Source organism: Sceloporus occidentalis, unplaced genomic scaffold, assembly GCF_023333645.1.
Source record: "Sceloporus occidentalis isolate IW3139 unplaced genomic scaffold, rSceOcc1.0.p SCAF_77, whole genome shotgun sequence".
NCBI classification, from domain to species: Eukaryota; Metazoa; Chordata; class Lepidosauria; order Squamata; family Phrynosomatidae; genus Sceloporus; species Sceloporus occidentalis.
Genome location: NW_028317057.1, coordinates 2,573,639 through 2,591,851, shown reverse-complemented (window position 1 = coordinate 2,591,851; position 18,213 = coordinate 2,573,639). Strand labels below are relative to the sequence as shown.

The 18,213-nt window shown below is 41.2% G+C and overlaps 1 protein-coding gene across 1 annotated transcript; it reads left to right on the top strand.

Annotated features, from left to right (window-relative positions):
• Positions 1 to 3,638: 3,638 nt before the first annotated feature.
• Positions 3,639 to 10,133, top strand: LOC149285566 (caspase-3-like). The gene is made up of 5 exons (XM_089495171.1): positions 3,639 to 3,702; positions 4,005 to 4,133; positions 6,494 to 6,669; positions 9,571 to 9,691; positions 9,904 to 10,133. The coding sequence occupies exons 1-5, from the start codon at positions 3,639 to 3,641 to the stop codon at positions 10,131 to 10,133; spliced, it is 720 nt and encodes a 239-aa protein (XP_089351297.1).
• The last annotated feature ends 8,080 nt before the right edge of the window (positions 10,134 to 18,213 follow it).

The window sequence follows — 18,213 nt, the reverse complement described above, 5'->3', positions numbered from 1 at the left end:
TTGCTGGCACAGCTGGGCGAGGAGCGTGACGTTTAGCAATGTCCTTTCTGGTCAGTTGAGGTCTTGATAGCTCCGTGTGAAGTATGTCTGTTCTGCATTGTTATCACCTTGTTAGATGTGTCGGTCGTATCACAATTTAAGTGCATTTCACTGGCATTCCTTTTAAGACCATGGCTATTATATTTAATGTATGGACCATGACACAGTAATCTGTAGCACATAGAGGACCGCATACAATGACCGATTATTAATTGGAAAGCAAAACCAGGATTGTGTCATTTCTGTATGTATGGCGCAGCTGGTGATTTACAGCAGTATGAGCTCATTGTCCTTTGGGGATAAACACAGGGTTATTTCAGTCCATGAGCACATAAGGATGAAATCATCTTTGTCTACATTAAGCATGGTTTCAAATAAAAATAACTATTAGAACAATACCTCATGAAATTTATAGCAATATAGTTTGCGTGTGAACGATAATGTAAACTTGTGGCTTTACGTTAAAAGGGGAAGACGCATGTATTAAAAATATGCTGATATGTTATTTTACAAGCTGGCGGTTTACAGCCTTCTGTAATACGTTTAACCCCTTACCTTCAGGAATCATGCTTGGAATATAGGTTTGCATGTGGTTCATGTAGAACTTTAGATTTACTATAGTGTTTGAACATTACCTTAATGTTATATTATATATTATATATATTTTTTATATTCGGTTATATACCGAAGACAATTCATAACACTCGCTTAATATGCCTGTTTAGCTTGAACAGAGCTCACAAACAGGAATGACAGCGGTACGTTTAATGTATTGCAGCGCCACCTGCTGGCCAGATGTGGTAATTCTTTAACTTTTCTTCCTAATAATTATTGGCCTTAAATCAAGATTTTCATGAAACTAATGAAATGGTACTGGTAACGCTGAAATGATTCATTAGATTCCATAGTGCTCCGTAGATTCAAGAAATGCTTCTCTAATAACTAGTGAAGTGTAGTATTTATGTGATGTGTACACGAGATTTGCTTTGCACATCTATTTGTGATCAGGTTTTTGCTGCATTCTGATAACTTGTATACTAAAGTGCGTGGAGCTTTTATATGGTAGAATGAAAGTTGTGGTAGCTCTTTTTACGCAAAAGTGGTTTGGCTTTCTTGTAAAAGGCGTTATGTTTTTTTTTTGGTTTTTTTTTGTAGACGAGGATTCCAAAGGCAACAAAATGACAGACAGCCAGAACGGCACCCAAACCGGTGACGATGGCACGGATACCAGATCATTGTTTTCAAGCCCCCGGTGAGTGATGACGCAGAGGGTCACATCCAGAAACGTGCCTCCCAGGGCTTTTATACTGGTAAAGGATAGTCAAGGATCTGACTTGTCAATAAATGTGTGTGTCTTGATAGAAGGCTTGTATGACTTTTAAAAGTCCACAGATCTAATATACACACACATACAGACGCTCAGATACATTTCATTAGATAAAGTGATGTAGTCGTGTTACTCCAAGAGTCTCCAGGCAAAGCGGATACCTTTTATTGGGCTAACACAGAAACAAATGTATTTACATAAGCTTTTAAAACCCCAGAGATCTCTTCTTCAGATGCAACGATTCTGTTTGCAGAAGAGAGAACCCTGTGGTCTGGAAAGCATACGTAACTTTACATATTTTTACATGCTGGCCTAGTAAAATGCATCAGCCTCAATGAAAGAATTAGCATGTTTGTGAATTCGTATTAACGCACCGATGCATTCTGAAAGGGCTTATACCAGCATACTTCTACTGCGAGAAGGGATGGTTTGCCCCTGACTAATGCATTATGTAAATATTGGCGTGTCTTTGAAAGTCGTTTTTTGTGACAATCACCAATGTTTAACCCTTTGAGTGCTAGGACTCGGGGCAGTTTAAACATGCAAGACTTGCACCGGGAGCAGGTCAGCTCAGGAGCCGATCGGCAGACTCCCCAACGCTACAGAAACATTTTCTTAGATATGTGTCTGGTTTGTTTGGTCCACTTTGCCAACCACATAGATGCACACTTGTTTGGCACTGAAAGGGTTAATCATTTGACACATGTAACATAAAAAAGAGCAGCACTCACAAAAAAAAAAAAATCGTCACGGATCAAGCATGATTTATCAAAGATTAATAGTCTGATAAACCCAAATCCACTTTGGACAGGTTTCTATCTCAGCACCCTATTGAAGGTTGGACACCACAATGATGCTCTGTAATATACAGTTCTGGTTAATCCCCAGAACAAACTACGCAAGTAAAGGAAACAAAATCCTCTGATGGGCATCACTGATCAGTCTGAAAAACTCAAGTTTTGTTTCTGACAGATTGTACGTATTACCAGAACAGACTCCCGGGTGTCTTGCGGGGCCGGCGGGGGACATCTACGCAATACGCGTATACAACTTCCGGTGCCGGGACTCAGCGGATGTGCCGGCACCGGAAGTTGTATACGCGTATTGCGTAGATGTCCCCCGCCGGCCCCGCAAGACACCCGGGAGTCTGCTCCGGTAAGTCTTGGGGGCAGAGGTAAAACGCATCGTGCGGACGTTCACCGCTGTCGGTGAATGTCTGCACGATGCGCTTAGACGATCTCCCGTGCCAGCACCCCCCCCGTGGGAAGTGCTGGCAGGGGAGGCTGTCTGAGGGTATCGGAGAGTAGGATGCAGGTCCCCTGCACCGCTGCGGGGGGGGATCTGTATCCTAACCCTGCTGCCTACCCGGGCGCTAGACCCCCGAATATAGGCCGCACCCCCACTGTAAAGACTTAAAGTGGGGGGAAAAAGTGCGGCCTATATTCGATCCAATACGGTAATTGCCCCTTAAGTTACTAAAATCAACCAATTCAAACCTGTCGTGCAAACTGAAGTGGGCTAAAAGGTCTCAAAAAAGCAGCACTTGATGCTGCGATCTAAAGAAATTCAAGAACAGATGAGAAACAAAATCATTGACATCTATCAGTCCGGAAAGGGTTACAAAACCATCATCTACAAATGGAGAAACCTTAGAACAGTGGAGAACGCGCCCAGGAGAATCTGGCATACCTGGGAGCCTTCTTAATGAGACGACCCTTAGACTCTATGAATATTAACCCTTTAGTAAGCCATCATGGAGATTCTATGTAGTGACTCAGCAGACCTTTTTAAAGATTATCTTCATTAAGTCATTAGGGAGTCTAATATGTGATCACAGCAGTGTTGAATCAGAAGGAGGTGATGTGGGCTTTAACTTCAGTAAATGAAATGATCATTTAAAAGCTGCATTTTGTGTTCTTTTACTTATATTAAAATTAGTTGGATGATCTAAAACATTTAAATATGACAAATAAGCAAAAATAGAAGAAACCCCCGGAAGGGGCAAATACTTTTTTACAACACTGCATGAGCACATCTTTCGTGAACCCAGATGTGAATCATGTATAATCTGTCATCTAGTAGCTATAACAAAGTTATAACAAAATAGTTATAGTTATTTCATTGAATGTCACCAAGTGGCTTTAGATACAAATATTGAAAAGCTGTAACGTTGTTGCTGCTGCTGTTTTTATTTTGCAGGATATTTCCAGGGACTAACGACTCGAAAGAAATGGAAAAGAATTCCAAGCTTGGACATCTGTTTAAGTACAGAATGGATTACCCTGAGATGGGACATTGCATTATCATAAACAACAAGAATTTTCACCCATCCACAAGTAAATTACCAAACGGGCATAGACAATCTAATTTTACTATTTCTTTATTTATTCCACGGTGGCTGAAAACGTACCAGCACAAGCTGATTAAATCTTCGGCGAGTGCGCAGTCCTAGATTTATGTATTTATCTGTTGAATGAATCCACTGTTTGATCGTTTTAAGAACAAGTATTAAAATGTCATGACATGTTCCCCAAGCTGGATTCAGGTACCCTATTATATGTTTTCATTAGTATTTACTTTCCTTTGGTAATTGCAATATATATTATTTCCCTTACGCTTCTTTTTTTAATCATCTTAGGAATGGGAACACGTTCAGGTACCGATACAGACGCCCGTAAACTATATGAAACATTCAAATGTTTTGGATACCAGGTCAAAGTGCTTAACGATCAAAAGTGTTCTGATATCTTTGGACTTCTGAAAAAAGGTATGCATGCGTTTTGGTAAAATGGGATGTTATATGTTGTGGCTTTCCAGACTGTTAAATAGACAATTTAATGCCCCAAACAATCACACCAATGAAAAATACATATAAAGCACTTTATAGACTGTTAGTCTGCTAATACACTACAACCCTTTCCATTAGTCCAATATGTAAAAAGCCTTTTCTGTGGCAAGTAGACAGCTTTTGGAACGCTAAAAGGGGCATTGTTTTATTGCAGTTAATCTATGTTACATAATGTATGGAAAACTACCGTATATTCCGGCGTATAAGACGACTTTTTAACCCGAGAAAATCTTCTCAAAAGTCAGGGGTCGTCTTATACGCCGGGTTTACTTACCGTACTTACCGAGCCGGACTGGAGAATCACGTATCTCTGGGGGAGGGGCGAGTGGAGAAGCCGCCTCCCCTGGGCCGGTCTTCAGGGCCGCGCTGAGGTAGGTGCAAGATCGAGATCACGACCTCCCTCTAACTAACCCAGCATTAGGGAGCTCGAGGTCTGGCACTTCAGACCTCGGCTTCCCTGCTCCCTAATCACTACGCACCGGCTATTGATGCCGAGCGCGGTGATGACGTCATGTCCCGACGCTCGGCATCAATTGCCGGCACGTAGTGATGAGGGAGCAGTAAAGCAGAGGTCTGACATGACGGACCTCGCGCTCCCACAACTGGATGGAAGAAAGAAGATGAGAAAGGTAAGAGATGGGGAGAAATGGGTGTGAGTGTATGTGTCTATATGTTGGTGTGAGATGGTCAGGTGTGTGTTTGTAAGCTGGTGTGTGTGTGTGTGTGTGTGTGTGTGTGTGTGTGTGTATATATATATATATACACCGTGTTTATGTATGTGTGTGTGTGTGTATATAATATATATATATGTGTATGTGTGTGTGTGTGTGCGTAAAGGCAGGGGTGTTTGGTGAGGGCAGTGTATAAATGTGTATGTATGGAAAGGCTTATGTTAGTATGTGTAGATTGTGACAGTGTAAACCCCAGGGAGATGATTAGCATGGCATCTGGGTACAGCTGCTATGCAGATTATACATATGGGTCCCTGGGGTGGAGTTATTGGAGAGCAGGGTGGGCCAATGCTCCGTTTCCCCATTTCATGGAAATTCGATGCCGGGTTTTCCAGGAGGCAAGAAGTCCGTAGGATCCGGTCCTGGATTCCTATGGGGCCGGCATCAGGCACTGAGCATTAAAAACCCCTGGAGCTGATACTCAGAGAGACTGTTGGGGGAGAGGAAGTTTCCCTGAGCTCCCAGGGCAAGGAGAAGCCCTGAACAAGAAGACCATCCCTGAGCCAAGTGAGGCAATACCTGCCTGGACATTTTGTGTGCTGTCTGTGGGAGGTTTTCCAGAGCCTGGCATAGCTGGGTCTGGCTGGGAGGTTGAGGTAGTGGGTGATTAGGCTGGTCAGTCTGGACCAGTATAGTTCAGTTAGAGAGGGCTCCAATTGGGAGCTAAGTTTTCTTTTTATGATTTGTTTTTTTGGGGTTTAAGTGATTAAAATAAAGTGCTGTTTTGTTCAAAGCTGGTGTTCCCGACTCTGATTGCCCTAGAGGACTGTGCTTAGGACCCCTAAATGTGACATGTATGGCCCTCATGCAACAGGGTTTGTCACAAGATATATATATATATATGTATATGTTTGTGTGTGTGTGTGTGTGTGTGTGTGTAAGGGCAGTGTATGTATGTATATGTCTTTGTATGGACAGGTGTGTGTAAGGGCAGTGTATGTGTATATGTGTGTTTGTAAGCTGGTGTGTACGTATGTTAGGGAGAGCTGACACACCCAATCCAAGCAGGCTTTGTATACAACAACCAGCCAGTCACCGGTAAGGTACAGCGCTTGCTGTGATTGGCTGGTTGTTGTATACTGGGTAGAGGGGTAGTCTTATACGGCGAGTATAGCCCAAACTCTATATTTTAACTGCAAAAGTTGGGGGTCGTCTTATACGCCCAGTCGTCTTATACGCTGGAATATACGGTATATTAATTCACCTGGTTTTGCAGAAGCAAATATGGACATCCACTAGATGGCGCACCGCACATTAAACCCGCTACTAAACTGGTGGATGCAACTGGGGCAAGCAAATAGTGTACATGACATTATTATTATTAATAATATTATTATTATGTGTAATGTATTCAGCAACACGAAGGGCAGGATGTGTTTGTCATTATATTTTATTTATATCCTATACTGGCTCAGTAAGATGTGCATCTCGTATGTCTGACCCACTGAGACATATAAAAACACTAAAGATCGCACCATTAAACATAAGATACAAATATCTTAAAAATCTAGTATGAAGACTGGCATTCCTGTCTTTATCACGTTATAGTTTCCGAAGAAGACCACAGTAAGAGAAGTTCGTTTGTGTGTGTGCTGCTGAGCCATGGCGAGGACGGCTTAATATATGGAGTGGATGACTGCCTTCCTATCAAAAATATAACTAACCTCTTCAGAGGGGATCGCTGCAAGACCCTGGTGGGAAAGCCTAAAATATTCTTTATTCAGGTATTGTACAAATGAAATGTGCTGTTTGATTCATTAAACTGCGCATGGTCTTTTCTGTATTTTTTATTGTAATACGTATATGTCTTGTCACCCTAGATATAGTTGGGCGTAGATACACAGCATTCTGTGGGCATTTCTGGGTATACAGTTATTTGTGGGTTCCATGTGATATTTCTTACAAGGCCATAGTTTGAGTATTTAGGGCTGCACGTCCCGTAGACCTAATCCAACACCTATGGATTTTCAACTTGCTGCATACTTTCTTTCTTTAAAGGTTCTATATTTATAAATGTTTGCTGCCCTGACTTAATTTCTGGGAAATGTTAATATTACATGATCCAAAGCTTGATCGTAAAGTACTGACGTAAAAAAAAAAGCTGGACAACTTCAGATTGCACCCGCTGCTTATCAGAACTTGGCTTTTTTATATTGTATTGTTATTTATGTTGAATCTTCTACAGGTTGGAACATGACCTTTTGCTAGGGGTTTAAAGTAAAATATAATGGATGTAGGGAGTCCAAAACTTTGCTTAGCACAAGTTTACATGTCAGTAGGTCCTCTTCTAGACTTCGTCACAGCTCTTAGTCGGTTGAGATAAGACCGGGGCCGGCCCAAGACAAAATGCCGCCTGGGGCGAAGCTTAAAATGCCCCCCCCCATTATCTACCCTTCCCCTCCCTCCCTATTATCTACCCTTCCCCTCCCTCCCTATTATCTACCCTTCCCCTCCCTCCCTATTATCTACCCTTCCCCTCCCTCCCTATTATCTACCCACCCCCTGTACTTGCCTTTCAGCAGTCCTGTGGCGAGTCTCCCTGTTCGGTCTCGGTGCCGCCTTGTAATGCTGAGCGCTGGAAATGACGTCATCTTCCGGCACTCAGCATTACAAGCCGGCACCGAGACCGAACAGGCAGACTCGCCGCAGAGGAGAGAGGGGCGCCGAGCGGGTACTGACAACTTGGTAAGCGAAAACCACTCGGCACCCCTTTCTCTCTTCCGCTTTAAAAAAAAAAAAAAAAAAAAAAAGTAAATAAAAGGGCTTGGGGCGGCAAAGTGCGGCCCCCTTCAAAAGTGCCGCCTGGAGCGGTTGCCCCACTCGGCTCCATTGTCGGGCCGGCCCTGGATAAGACCGTAACAAATTCTCACACAAGTTAGCGTCAATACTTCTTGGAGGTTTCCAAGCAAACTTCCCATTGAATAGCTTTTACTATCTCTTCTTGAAGCATGATAGCCTAAACTGTATCTAATTTTTTAGAACGATCAGAAATTTTCAGCCACCTTCAAATCAGATCAAGCTGCGGCCATTCAGACTTTGAACATTAAATAAAAACTGTTTGCTTCCAAGACCTGTAGAGCGCAAGCAAATAGTTATTTTCTGCCCTGTACGTAGGAAGTAAACCATATAATCTAGGCGTATATACGGGTAATGCCTATCATCAAAACTTGACATTTGCATTTTATCATTATGTACATGTGCCGTATTCCGAGTCATCAGGGGCGTAACTAGACGCCTCAGGGCCTGGGTGCGAGAATCTGTTAAGGGCCTCCCCACCCCCTCACCCCCCCAAAAAAACCATGATTTTTACCCAACAATTTTTTTTCAACAAATTCAATTTACATATTGAATCATATCTTTAAAAAAATCAAAGAAAAAGGGGCGCATGTATAAAGGGCATAATCCAGGGGTGTCCAAGTTTTTTCTGCAGTGGGCCACTTCATCAGAATTGTATACGTGCGTGGGCCGCACTCATTTTTCACTGTGACAAAAAATATGGCCTTTAATAAAATATGCAGATTAAAATAAAGTAAAATGACACAAAAACTTTACTCTTCCTCTCACTGATTTCTGGGCCTTGAAAGTTTTGCGACTACAAATTCAGGATTCCCTAGATTTATTCTAGGGATGAACTAAAATGAAAATTCTGGACCAAAACATTCAGGGTTCACTTAGCCAAAACCGAAAATGACCCCCACCTTTAAAAATAATAATAAAAACTCACATGTTTAATAAAAGTAGGTAACACACAATTGGACAAAATTAGCAATATGACTTGGCATGATAGGAGTGTGATTGCTAACAGCAATCACACTCCTATCATACCCAGGCAACCAGTAAATGCTGGAACCTAGGCATGATGGGACTGTGATTGCTGTTAGCAATCACACTCCTATCATGCCAAGTCAGCCAATACACGCTGGTACAGGGTGGCTGTAAGTGCAGACCCCATACTGCTGGCAGCATCACTACACAAGGGGGGCAGCTGGCCAGGTTTCAGCATGTACTGGCTGACTTGGCATGATAGGAGTGTGATTGCTAACAGCAATCACAGTCCCATCATGCCTAAGTTCCAGCACTTAACACATCCATGCTATCACACACACACACACTCATTTATTCATATAATCATTCATTCACAGATTCATTCCCTCAATCACACACACTCATTCAAACACCCTCCCCACCCCCTTACCTGCACTGCAGCTCCTCGATGCCGCTCACAGACTTCAGCAGGGGGCGTGGCCTCCCTCTGTCTTCTCTGCTAAAGCACAGAGGAAGTAGGATGTCACGTGAACTCCGCTTCCTCTGTGCAGTCCAGAAGACCCTCCCACAAGTAAGTAGCAGGGCTTGAGGTGCGGCTCGTGTAAGATCGGTTGCCCTGGCTGCCGATCTTACGCAGGCCGCACCTCGAGGTCTCGCGGGCGGCATTTGGCCTGCGGGCCGCATGTTGGACGCCCCTGCCTTATTTAAAAAAGGAAAAAAGATTTCGGGCGGCCCCTTGGCTTGGGCCCCCCTGCCGCCGGGGCCCGGTCGCAGTCGCGACCCCTGCGACCCCGGTAGTTCCGCCACTGCGAGTCATGTATACTTCACTATATTTAACACGGTATGTCTCTGTCCTGAAGGCGTGCAGAGGGACAGACCTTGACCCGGGAGTCGAGACAGATAGCGGAAGTGAACCATCGGGGGAACCAACCCGGATTCCTGTTGAAGCTGATTTTCTGTACGCCTATTCTACAGTCCCTGGTATGTGATTTGTGATTATCTTCTACTAACGGGTTGAAAACACTTTGGGCGAATCCTCCAAATGCACCGGCCTTTCAATCCCTTCTGACTTTCCTGCGCTACCAAGGTTTTTCCCCTTGTCCTCTCTTTGTGTCCTCATTCTACCTTCAATTACATTTTGATGCGTTCTCGCTTTGAAAAGCTGTTGTAACGACTGTTTTTTCTTCGCATAGGGTACTATTCCTGGAGAAATACTTCCAACGGCTCCTGGTTCGTCCAGTCTCTCTGCGAAATGCTGAAACTCCACAGCTCACGCCTTGATCTTCTTCAAATCTTGACCTGCGTAAATCACATGGTAGCCGTGGAGTTTGAATCCTGTTCATCTTCTGCTGAGTTTCACGGAAAGAAGCAGATCCCGTGTGTCGTGTCCATGCTCACAAAGTCACTCTATTTTCAACCATAAGAAGCCCCCCCCCCCGCACACATGTCCATGCAAAGTATCCAGTGCCCATACACACGCGTGCAGTAGGTTTCATTCATTCCATACAGATGGCAGCCACTACCGCTGGAGGTTTCTTTAGGAGGGACATCTGTTAAAGGGAAATAACTATTTTGTGCTAAATATGCCTTAATAGTTTACATTTTATTTTTCGACTATTATTTTGCTGTTTTTCATGACAATAAAAGTGAACTACATGATATAGCGAACATTTTTTTTTTGAATGCAAACAATTAAAAAGTAGGTTATTTAAAAGTAACTCTTACTGCCTTTTCTCATACGTTGCAGGTGTTCCGTTGTGTAAATAGAAATGCTCTTCAAATAATTGGTTTACTGCGTTCTACTGCAAACGTGTTTAAAAGCTCTGACGCGAGCTTCACGATCTTTTGGAATTTGTAGCATCTATCTGATTGTAAAACTGAGCCATTATTGCCTGGTGCGGAGATCATTTCGTTGTATGGGCTTCTGCTGACGCTTACCTGTTCTATATACCAGCCGTATAAATGGATTTTCACGTGAAGCCGGTTAAGCGAGCACACAATGCATGCATTTTTCAGATTAAGACTGTGTAGTGTTTGGGTAGATTTATTTAGTATGCAAAATACCAAAATAATGTATTTTAGGGGGTAAAAAAAAATCTTATCGTTTACACATAGTTTTTAGGTGGAACGTTCATTACATGATATAACCCCATCCCTGCATATGGCAGTATCGGCGGCTTTAATAATCCATGTATAAATGTGGCATACGGCTATTGCCCGAACCCCGCTTGTTGCCACAACGGCCGGAGACTCCTAGCAGCCTGAGCACCACCCTCGTCATTAAAGGTGCCGTAAAAAGAAATGAACTGAAAGCACTCCGGTTTACAAAGCCCCATTTTTTCCCATGTTTTGTTTGAACCATATTTTTAATATTGGTAGGGCCTGACTTCTTTATACGCTTTGATCAAAGTTCTATCGTAAACTAGATTAACATCAATTCCCAAGGACAGCAGCAGATAAGATAAGAACACCATTTCTTAAACGGATACATTCATCTTGCCAAAGACATCACATTTATACCAAGGGCCGGACTTTCTACTACACGCGTTCTTCGGTAGTTTTATACAAATGGATACAATATTACGTTTAATTCTGCCAACTGAACACTGGAGGGTTTATTAGAATAAATGTAAAAAATATATATTCTTTGAAATCAATTGCATGTCCTTTTAGTATGAAATATGAGACCTTATAGTGATTGGAATTTAGAAAAGAAAAAAAAAAACTTTCTGAATGTTGAATTTCTGCATTCCTACCTCGGAACGCTATTCTTGACATAGTTGGTTAATTTTTTATATTTATTAGGATTAGGGAACGCTCTACTTTTGTGTGTTTCTATTTTCTTCCTCGTAAATCATCTTTTATGCGTAAAAATATTTCTAAAATGTGGGATTTTTTTTTCAGTAGAAAATTTGAATGTGTTTGTTTTTCAAGTTCTGCTTTCGAGGAACTGAAATCATGTTATTAGTAACCAGCATATATCTGTAGCAGGAAGCCATTTCCATTGCACGATTGGTAGCAATGCTTGAACTGAGTTTTTTTTTTTAACAATTCACTTTTCTTGGTACTATTCACATTAATAAAGTAAAAATCACTTACTGATTTATTGTCAACACCATGGTTTTTGAAGTTGTGTGCTGAAATTAAATTGTTGATCAAAGTTTTGTGTAGTTGTGATTGCTTTTAATTTGTCCAGTTAGTTATTGCATTCAGGACACCTGCAATGTTGACTGTGGTGCAAAACGATTATTATATTGAATTTATTTATCCCGGCAATTTCTGCAGCACGTCTTACAGTACACACATTCAACGGATATGACAAAACTAGAAACACCTAATGCATTTATTATTTTATTTAGCGCCATCATATTCTGCAAACATGATTTTGTATGACCGGGAACCAATTCTATACAGCTTGAATGCTTTTTTTCTTTCTTACGTTCATCTTACATTCGATTATATACGATCAACTTGTTCAGAATGGAACTATTTGTCATCCTGCATTTTGATGATAATGTGAACGATCAATCCCCTGCCTGATTCTGAATGACACTTTGTGTAAGAGTGTGTGAGAGTGTGAGAAACCATAATAATTCTTTTAACTTTAGTTTCATTTCATTTGCGTAGCTGTGGGTAATGTATAGTGTAATTAATGTATATCACATGAAACCTGACAAATGCTTCACGTATGTTCCCTTATAAGGCCATCAATTTCTGAAGGTGTATAGAATTGTACGGGGTGGTAAATTTGGTAAAGACAATAACTTTATCGTCAAGGAATTGTATTAGATTGCAAGCTTTTGGGACTGCGTATGTCTCTTCAGGCATATTATACAATTTGAATTTCTTCTATTTTGGTGCTATAAACTTCCCACGCTATGTGCCTGTTATCCGATTATTAGTATGGATAGTGTGATGTAAGCTCTTTGGGGTTTAGTAAAAGGAGGGTTGTGTTTTAGCTCCTTGACCATTCTTATGCCTTCAAGATGTTTGGTACAGAAAGAGTTTGGCTGGCCCTGTATAATGTATAGTTACATTAGGGGGGTTTTCTTTCCCACCCATTAAATAATACATTATGCAGGGCCATCTTAGCCCTTCTTGATAAAAAAAACCCTGCTATTGTTGGCCCTTTATAATGAATAAAGAAGTGAGGGAGTTAAAACCACAACCACACCGCCAACTCTCCATTTAGTGAATACACCTCTTTTTTTATCTCAGTTTAGACCAGAATTGAGTGTGTCCTGTTTTTGCAGGAATGTATATTTCCACGTTATCTTTACTTTCAGTGTCCTAAAGTTTTCCATTAGTACATTATCTCCTGGATCTTTTAACACCGTGTCCATTTCTGCCATAGGAGCGTCTGTTCTTTTTATTCACAGACGTATGACTGCTGCGATATTATCTCATTGTCATACCAACATCTCCAGCCCACAGTTACTTTAAAGAGGCCTTAAATCTGGATTTACCCCATCCTTAGTTAGACAACTACAAGTCTAAGGGCCACTCAGAAGCGGCTATTAAGTGACCACTGGTTTATTTTAATCCACTTTTGTATTCCTTCCGCTGCTCTCAGGTAACAATAAGATGTTTTGCTTATTTGGGCAACATTATTATAATTATTATTATTATTATTTATATAACATATCATTTTTACCAAAACTACACCATCCATCATAAGATAAATGATTAAATGTAGCATAAAGGGGTAAAAGCTACAATGGTTAAAATCTGTTATAAAAGATGAAATCATTGTATCATTTATAAATGGCCGATTGTTTAATGTATAACTAGCTTCATGTACCACTGAGCCTTTAATGTTTAATCTTTCAGTGCAGTGGCTTGAAGAAAACATGTTAAACGTTAAACCATTGCACATTTTTCCCCAACCAGTTCATATGACCCTAAATGAAACCTTTGCGCTTTGTCCCATTCGTATCTCGGCACATCATTTTGTAGCAAATAAATCCGCTTTTCCCTATAATTTCCATGTCTTAGAAGCCTGAGATAAAGTACAAATGTGTAATAAATCTTAATTTTACAGACGGCAACATGCTTATGTCGGAGATGTTTGATGCAGCAAAATAACATTATCACAGAACGTCACAATAAATTTTTGTGTGTTTGTGTGTCACATACAGGATCCGCCTGGGTGCCAAATACCCTAGGTTGCCCAAGGGCAATCAAACAAAAAAAAAAAGTTGGTTCATGTTGCTGAATATTTCTGGGTGATATTGCTGAGTATAGTAAAAAGCCATTGCATTCGATTATCGTAACTTACATAATCAGTGAATCAGGTTAATTGTAAAAATACCTCATTGTGTTCCTGAGGAAGACCGGTTTGTTGCTCCTGTATAGATAAGCAAGACATTTCCTTTAAGGAAGTTCCCTTCTTCCTGACCCTTCTGCATCCTCAACAACACAAGTGCATGAATGGCATGAGCCTCCGTTACAAACTACAAGATTTATATTGATAAGGGTTATTTTAACACGTGTTTCCATCCGCAGTCATCTGAACAGAAAACTATTTTGGGGGGGGATTATGTACATACTGGGAACTTGTGGTCTCCAGCTACCTGGAGCTGTACCTTTGTGGGACACAGCCAGGACTGCTCTCTGACATCGGTGGGCAGTCCAGCTGACGACTGGGGGTGGTCATGATGATGTCGGGGGGCATTCCCGCTGAGGTCAGTGGGTGTTCTTGATGACATCACAGGAAACACTCCCATTTAAAGGGGAAATGGGCGGGGAGTGGGCATGCCATGGGACCCCACTCCCTCGACCTGTAGGATTCAAGTGTTGACCCAGAGAAGCAGCGCTTCTACCGGAGTTCTGTGGGCCAAACCCGGAGAATTCCCAAATATGATTATATACACTAGGATTCAGTGGCCTATTTATCCTCGGTGCTACCTAGGCTCAATCACTCGGCAGCGCCCTCCACATTGCTTTCTTCATGTCCCGGCACTCTGTATCTCAAAGGTGTTCAGCATCATTTAGCACATCCTAGGGAGGCTAAAGGACTAGTTGGGGAGATCAGTGAAGGCCTACTGAACCCTAGACCTGCCTCACTCTGGGCCCGTTAGGTTGCCATTATATTACAGTGTTTAGTCAAGGAAAGGTAGTGTTTAGGCAGGTATTGGTGCACCATTTGTATATCTCCCAACATATAAGAAAAGGTGTGACAAGGAAGAGGGCTTTTAATCAAAATGATTAACCTGTTGATAGACTTTTATGTAACTGAGGCATTTAGAGGAGGAATAATTCATTTTATGTACATCATTTATTTAATAAACATATTTTCTGCTGTTTCTGTACACATTATTGTGAAAAAAGGGTAGGAAAAGGGACAACTGGAATAGGATCCCAAAGAGTGACTGCCCCCAACGACGTACACTTGGAAGTGAAGTCGACACCATTTGTTTATCTTGGCATAAAGAAGTAAGTCCTGAGTCCCAGTGTCTGGGGATGTTAGTGTGAGTGTCTGTATATGTGTGTGTTATCCTGTAACAAACAATAGTGTACTCCTCATTCAAAAACAGGGTTTCATTGTGTAAATCAGGGGGTGTTTATTAATGAGGGTCATATTATCATATTTTCCCCACAATCCAAATCCAAATATCTCAATAACTTAGTTTTACTTGTTTGCATGGCACTAACAATGATATGAGGGCCTTTTTTTTTGTGTTTGGACTATTTTGGGACTTCTAAGGAATGAATTTGTATGGGTTGCTATTTATTAATGAATTGGGGTTATGCGATTAAATAATTGATATATAATTTGGAGAACTAAAACATCGGAGAATTTAGGTAATTATCAATTAATTAAATTAACTTTCCACTTCTGCAATCCTTGCTGTCTATGATGGAGTCTTTAACATAGCATAGTGCAGCTTGATTTATTGCATTTTGTGTAAGTGTGTCTCACTCGTCTCTCAGGTCGGATTGCCTGGCACCATACGCCATGATGCCCTGACAGAGCCATGTCATCGTCAGTCTCTTCCAAAGTTTGTGGTTATTTTCTGCTCTTTTGTTGTTTTCACACATACAGTGCATTGCAGCGTTGCTTTGGATTTATTGTACAGAACAAGTGCAACTGCAGAGAAAAACTGTATTTAGCGACATCCCCGAGTGCAGCAATGCCCAACATGCATGGTTTTGGCACGTTTTGGGGAAGCTATCGGGCTAAAAACTCACACAAACTTACACACACTTAAAATGCAATAAATCCAGCTGCACAGCTATGCTATGTTAAGAACTTTATTATAGACACCAAGGATTGCAGAAGTGGAAAGTTTCCCAACGTGGAATTGTCAGATTGATCTACTGCACCAGTGTCCCGGATGGGATAATTTAGCAGCCAGGAATTTGAATTAGCTTGCGTAAAAATATATGTTTAAAAATAGTACGCAACCCAGGGTATTCATTTAGGGTAATTTTGACAATTTTCATGCAGCCATTTAGTCAATAGTAACTCTTAGAATTTGTGGCAACATTGTTTTTGTAGCTTGCACATACATTGAAATGTTGCTTTTTATTTTTTGGGTACCTATAAAGGCAAAACTTCTCATTATGTATTTCACTTTTGCTACGGCCATGTCTCGTTTGGGGCAGTTGAGCAACCCCAGTTTCCCAATAAAAATATATGTTTCTGAGATACAGATAACCTAGGGAAATTTAATTAAATTAGTAATTCCATTAAATTTCCCCCAACCCTTCCCTACCTCTGAAATATTCCCACATGGGATAGAACGGCAGGCAATGTCAATGTTAGCAAACACTGACTTTGTCATCTGGGCTGTGATTAGTCAGCACAGGCATCATGTGATCTAAGCATTGACCAATCAGGTTCAAAGGGGACTGCAGCGGGAGCAAGACAGTCCTCTGTACTGGACTCTCCAAAGACCACTTGGACTCTCCAAAGTTAATGATGGGCGCCATGTGTTACTGAAACACAGGAATACTCTATACCGACTACGGAATACCATCCATCCACATCTTATTGAACTTTTCCAAATGGATAAGAGAGAAACTCGACCGATACATAAAATGAGGCAATGAGGTGCCTTCAAATCAGAGGAAGGTCTGGCTACAGGGATTCAAATGGAAACATATTTAAGGAAGTAACTGCATAGTTTCTCATAGGCATACATTTAAAACAACGGTACCTGTCCTGATCTGTTTCTGTAGCTTCAAGATGTTGGAAAATAGCAGATATGGAAAATGGTAAATGATGGAACATTGAGACCCAGCGCTAAGAATTATGGCTGTATTTAAAGTGACACTCCAGCCAACATATACACTTTTACCCAAAACAGAGCTGGTTTTGATTTTTTGTACCCTTCGTGACCAAGGCTGTTTTAACATTTCTGTGGTGCTAATGCTTAGCTGTGAATTTCTTCTTTCCCATTTACTGAACTCACACAAGTTATATATTGACATTCTTCAGATACCATTATTTTGATCATAACTTATAATATACTATAAAAAAAAGGATAAAATATGGTGAAAAAATGACTTTTTCTGACTTTTATTTGAAAATTATTTTACTCATCTACAAAAGCTAATGAAAAAAATTGCTAAGTATATTCTAGAATTTGTCCTTAGTTTAGAAATACCCAATGTTTTTTTTTTGCAAGTTATAGAGCAGTAAGTACAAGTAGCGTTTTGCTATTTCAAATCCTTTTTTTTTCAAATCGGGTAATTCTGCCCCATGTCCTATTTGGACAGAGGGAGAGGGCAGCTGCAGCAACAGGGCTTAAACTTTTTTTTTTTTGCTTGAAGCTTCCTGCTGTACGATGTGGAGAAAAGAACAAGGTGCTCCAAGTGCTAGGGCCACAGTAGAAACCAGGTCCCCAATATTCCGGGGGCTGCACTCCCCATGAGAGGATTTGCAGCCCCTTCCTTCTCTCCCTGGTTGTAACCAAGGGAAGGCTGGATCTACTACTCCCCACAGGGAAGGAAGTGTTGGTGTCCGAAAAGACACAATCCAGCCACCATAAGAGGGCTCCAACTTGTATGTGAGGCATGTTTTTTTTTGGTAAAAATACTTATTTTAAGTACTTTAATATGCATTCTTCCTTAATGGGGGGCGACGGGACATTAAACTGTCATTTTAACATTACTGCTAAACTAAGTACTCTGAGTTCGTACTTTTGAGAAATCTTTGCGTTTAAAGAAAGGAAACTTTTAACAAAGCATTTTAGTTTCTATGGCAACAATCCATCGACATTTGCATTTGTGCATCATGACAATTAATTAAGCGATCCGGGAAAGTAAAAACAAGAAAGAATCAGAAAATCCCAGAGTTTTACATAATTAAGGGATTATTCCTGGGTTCGGGCAATAAGGTTTCTAACAATGCATTTATTCATAAAAGTGCTAAGCGGAACAGCGCCTCCAAAGTGTGGGGGGGGGGGAAGCCAGGGGCGTGCGACCGACAGACGTGAAACTAAACGGTTCTGGTTTCTGTAGAAATGAAAGGCCTCCGCGATTAACCGCCTTCCCTC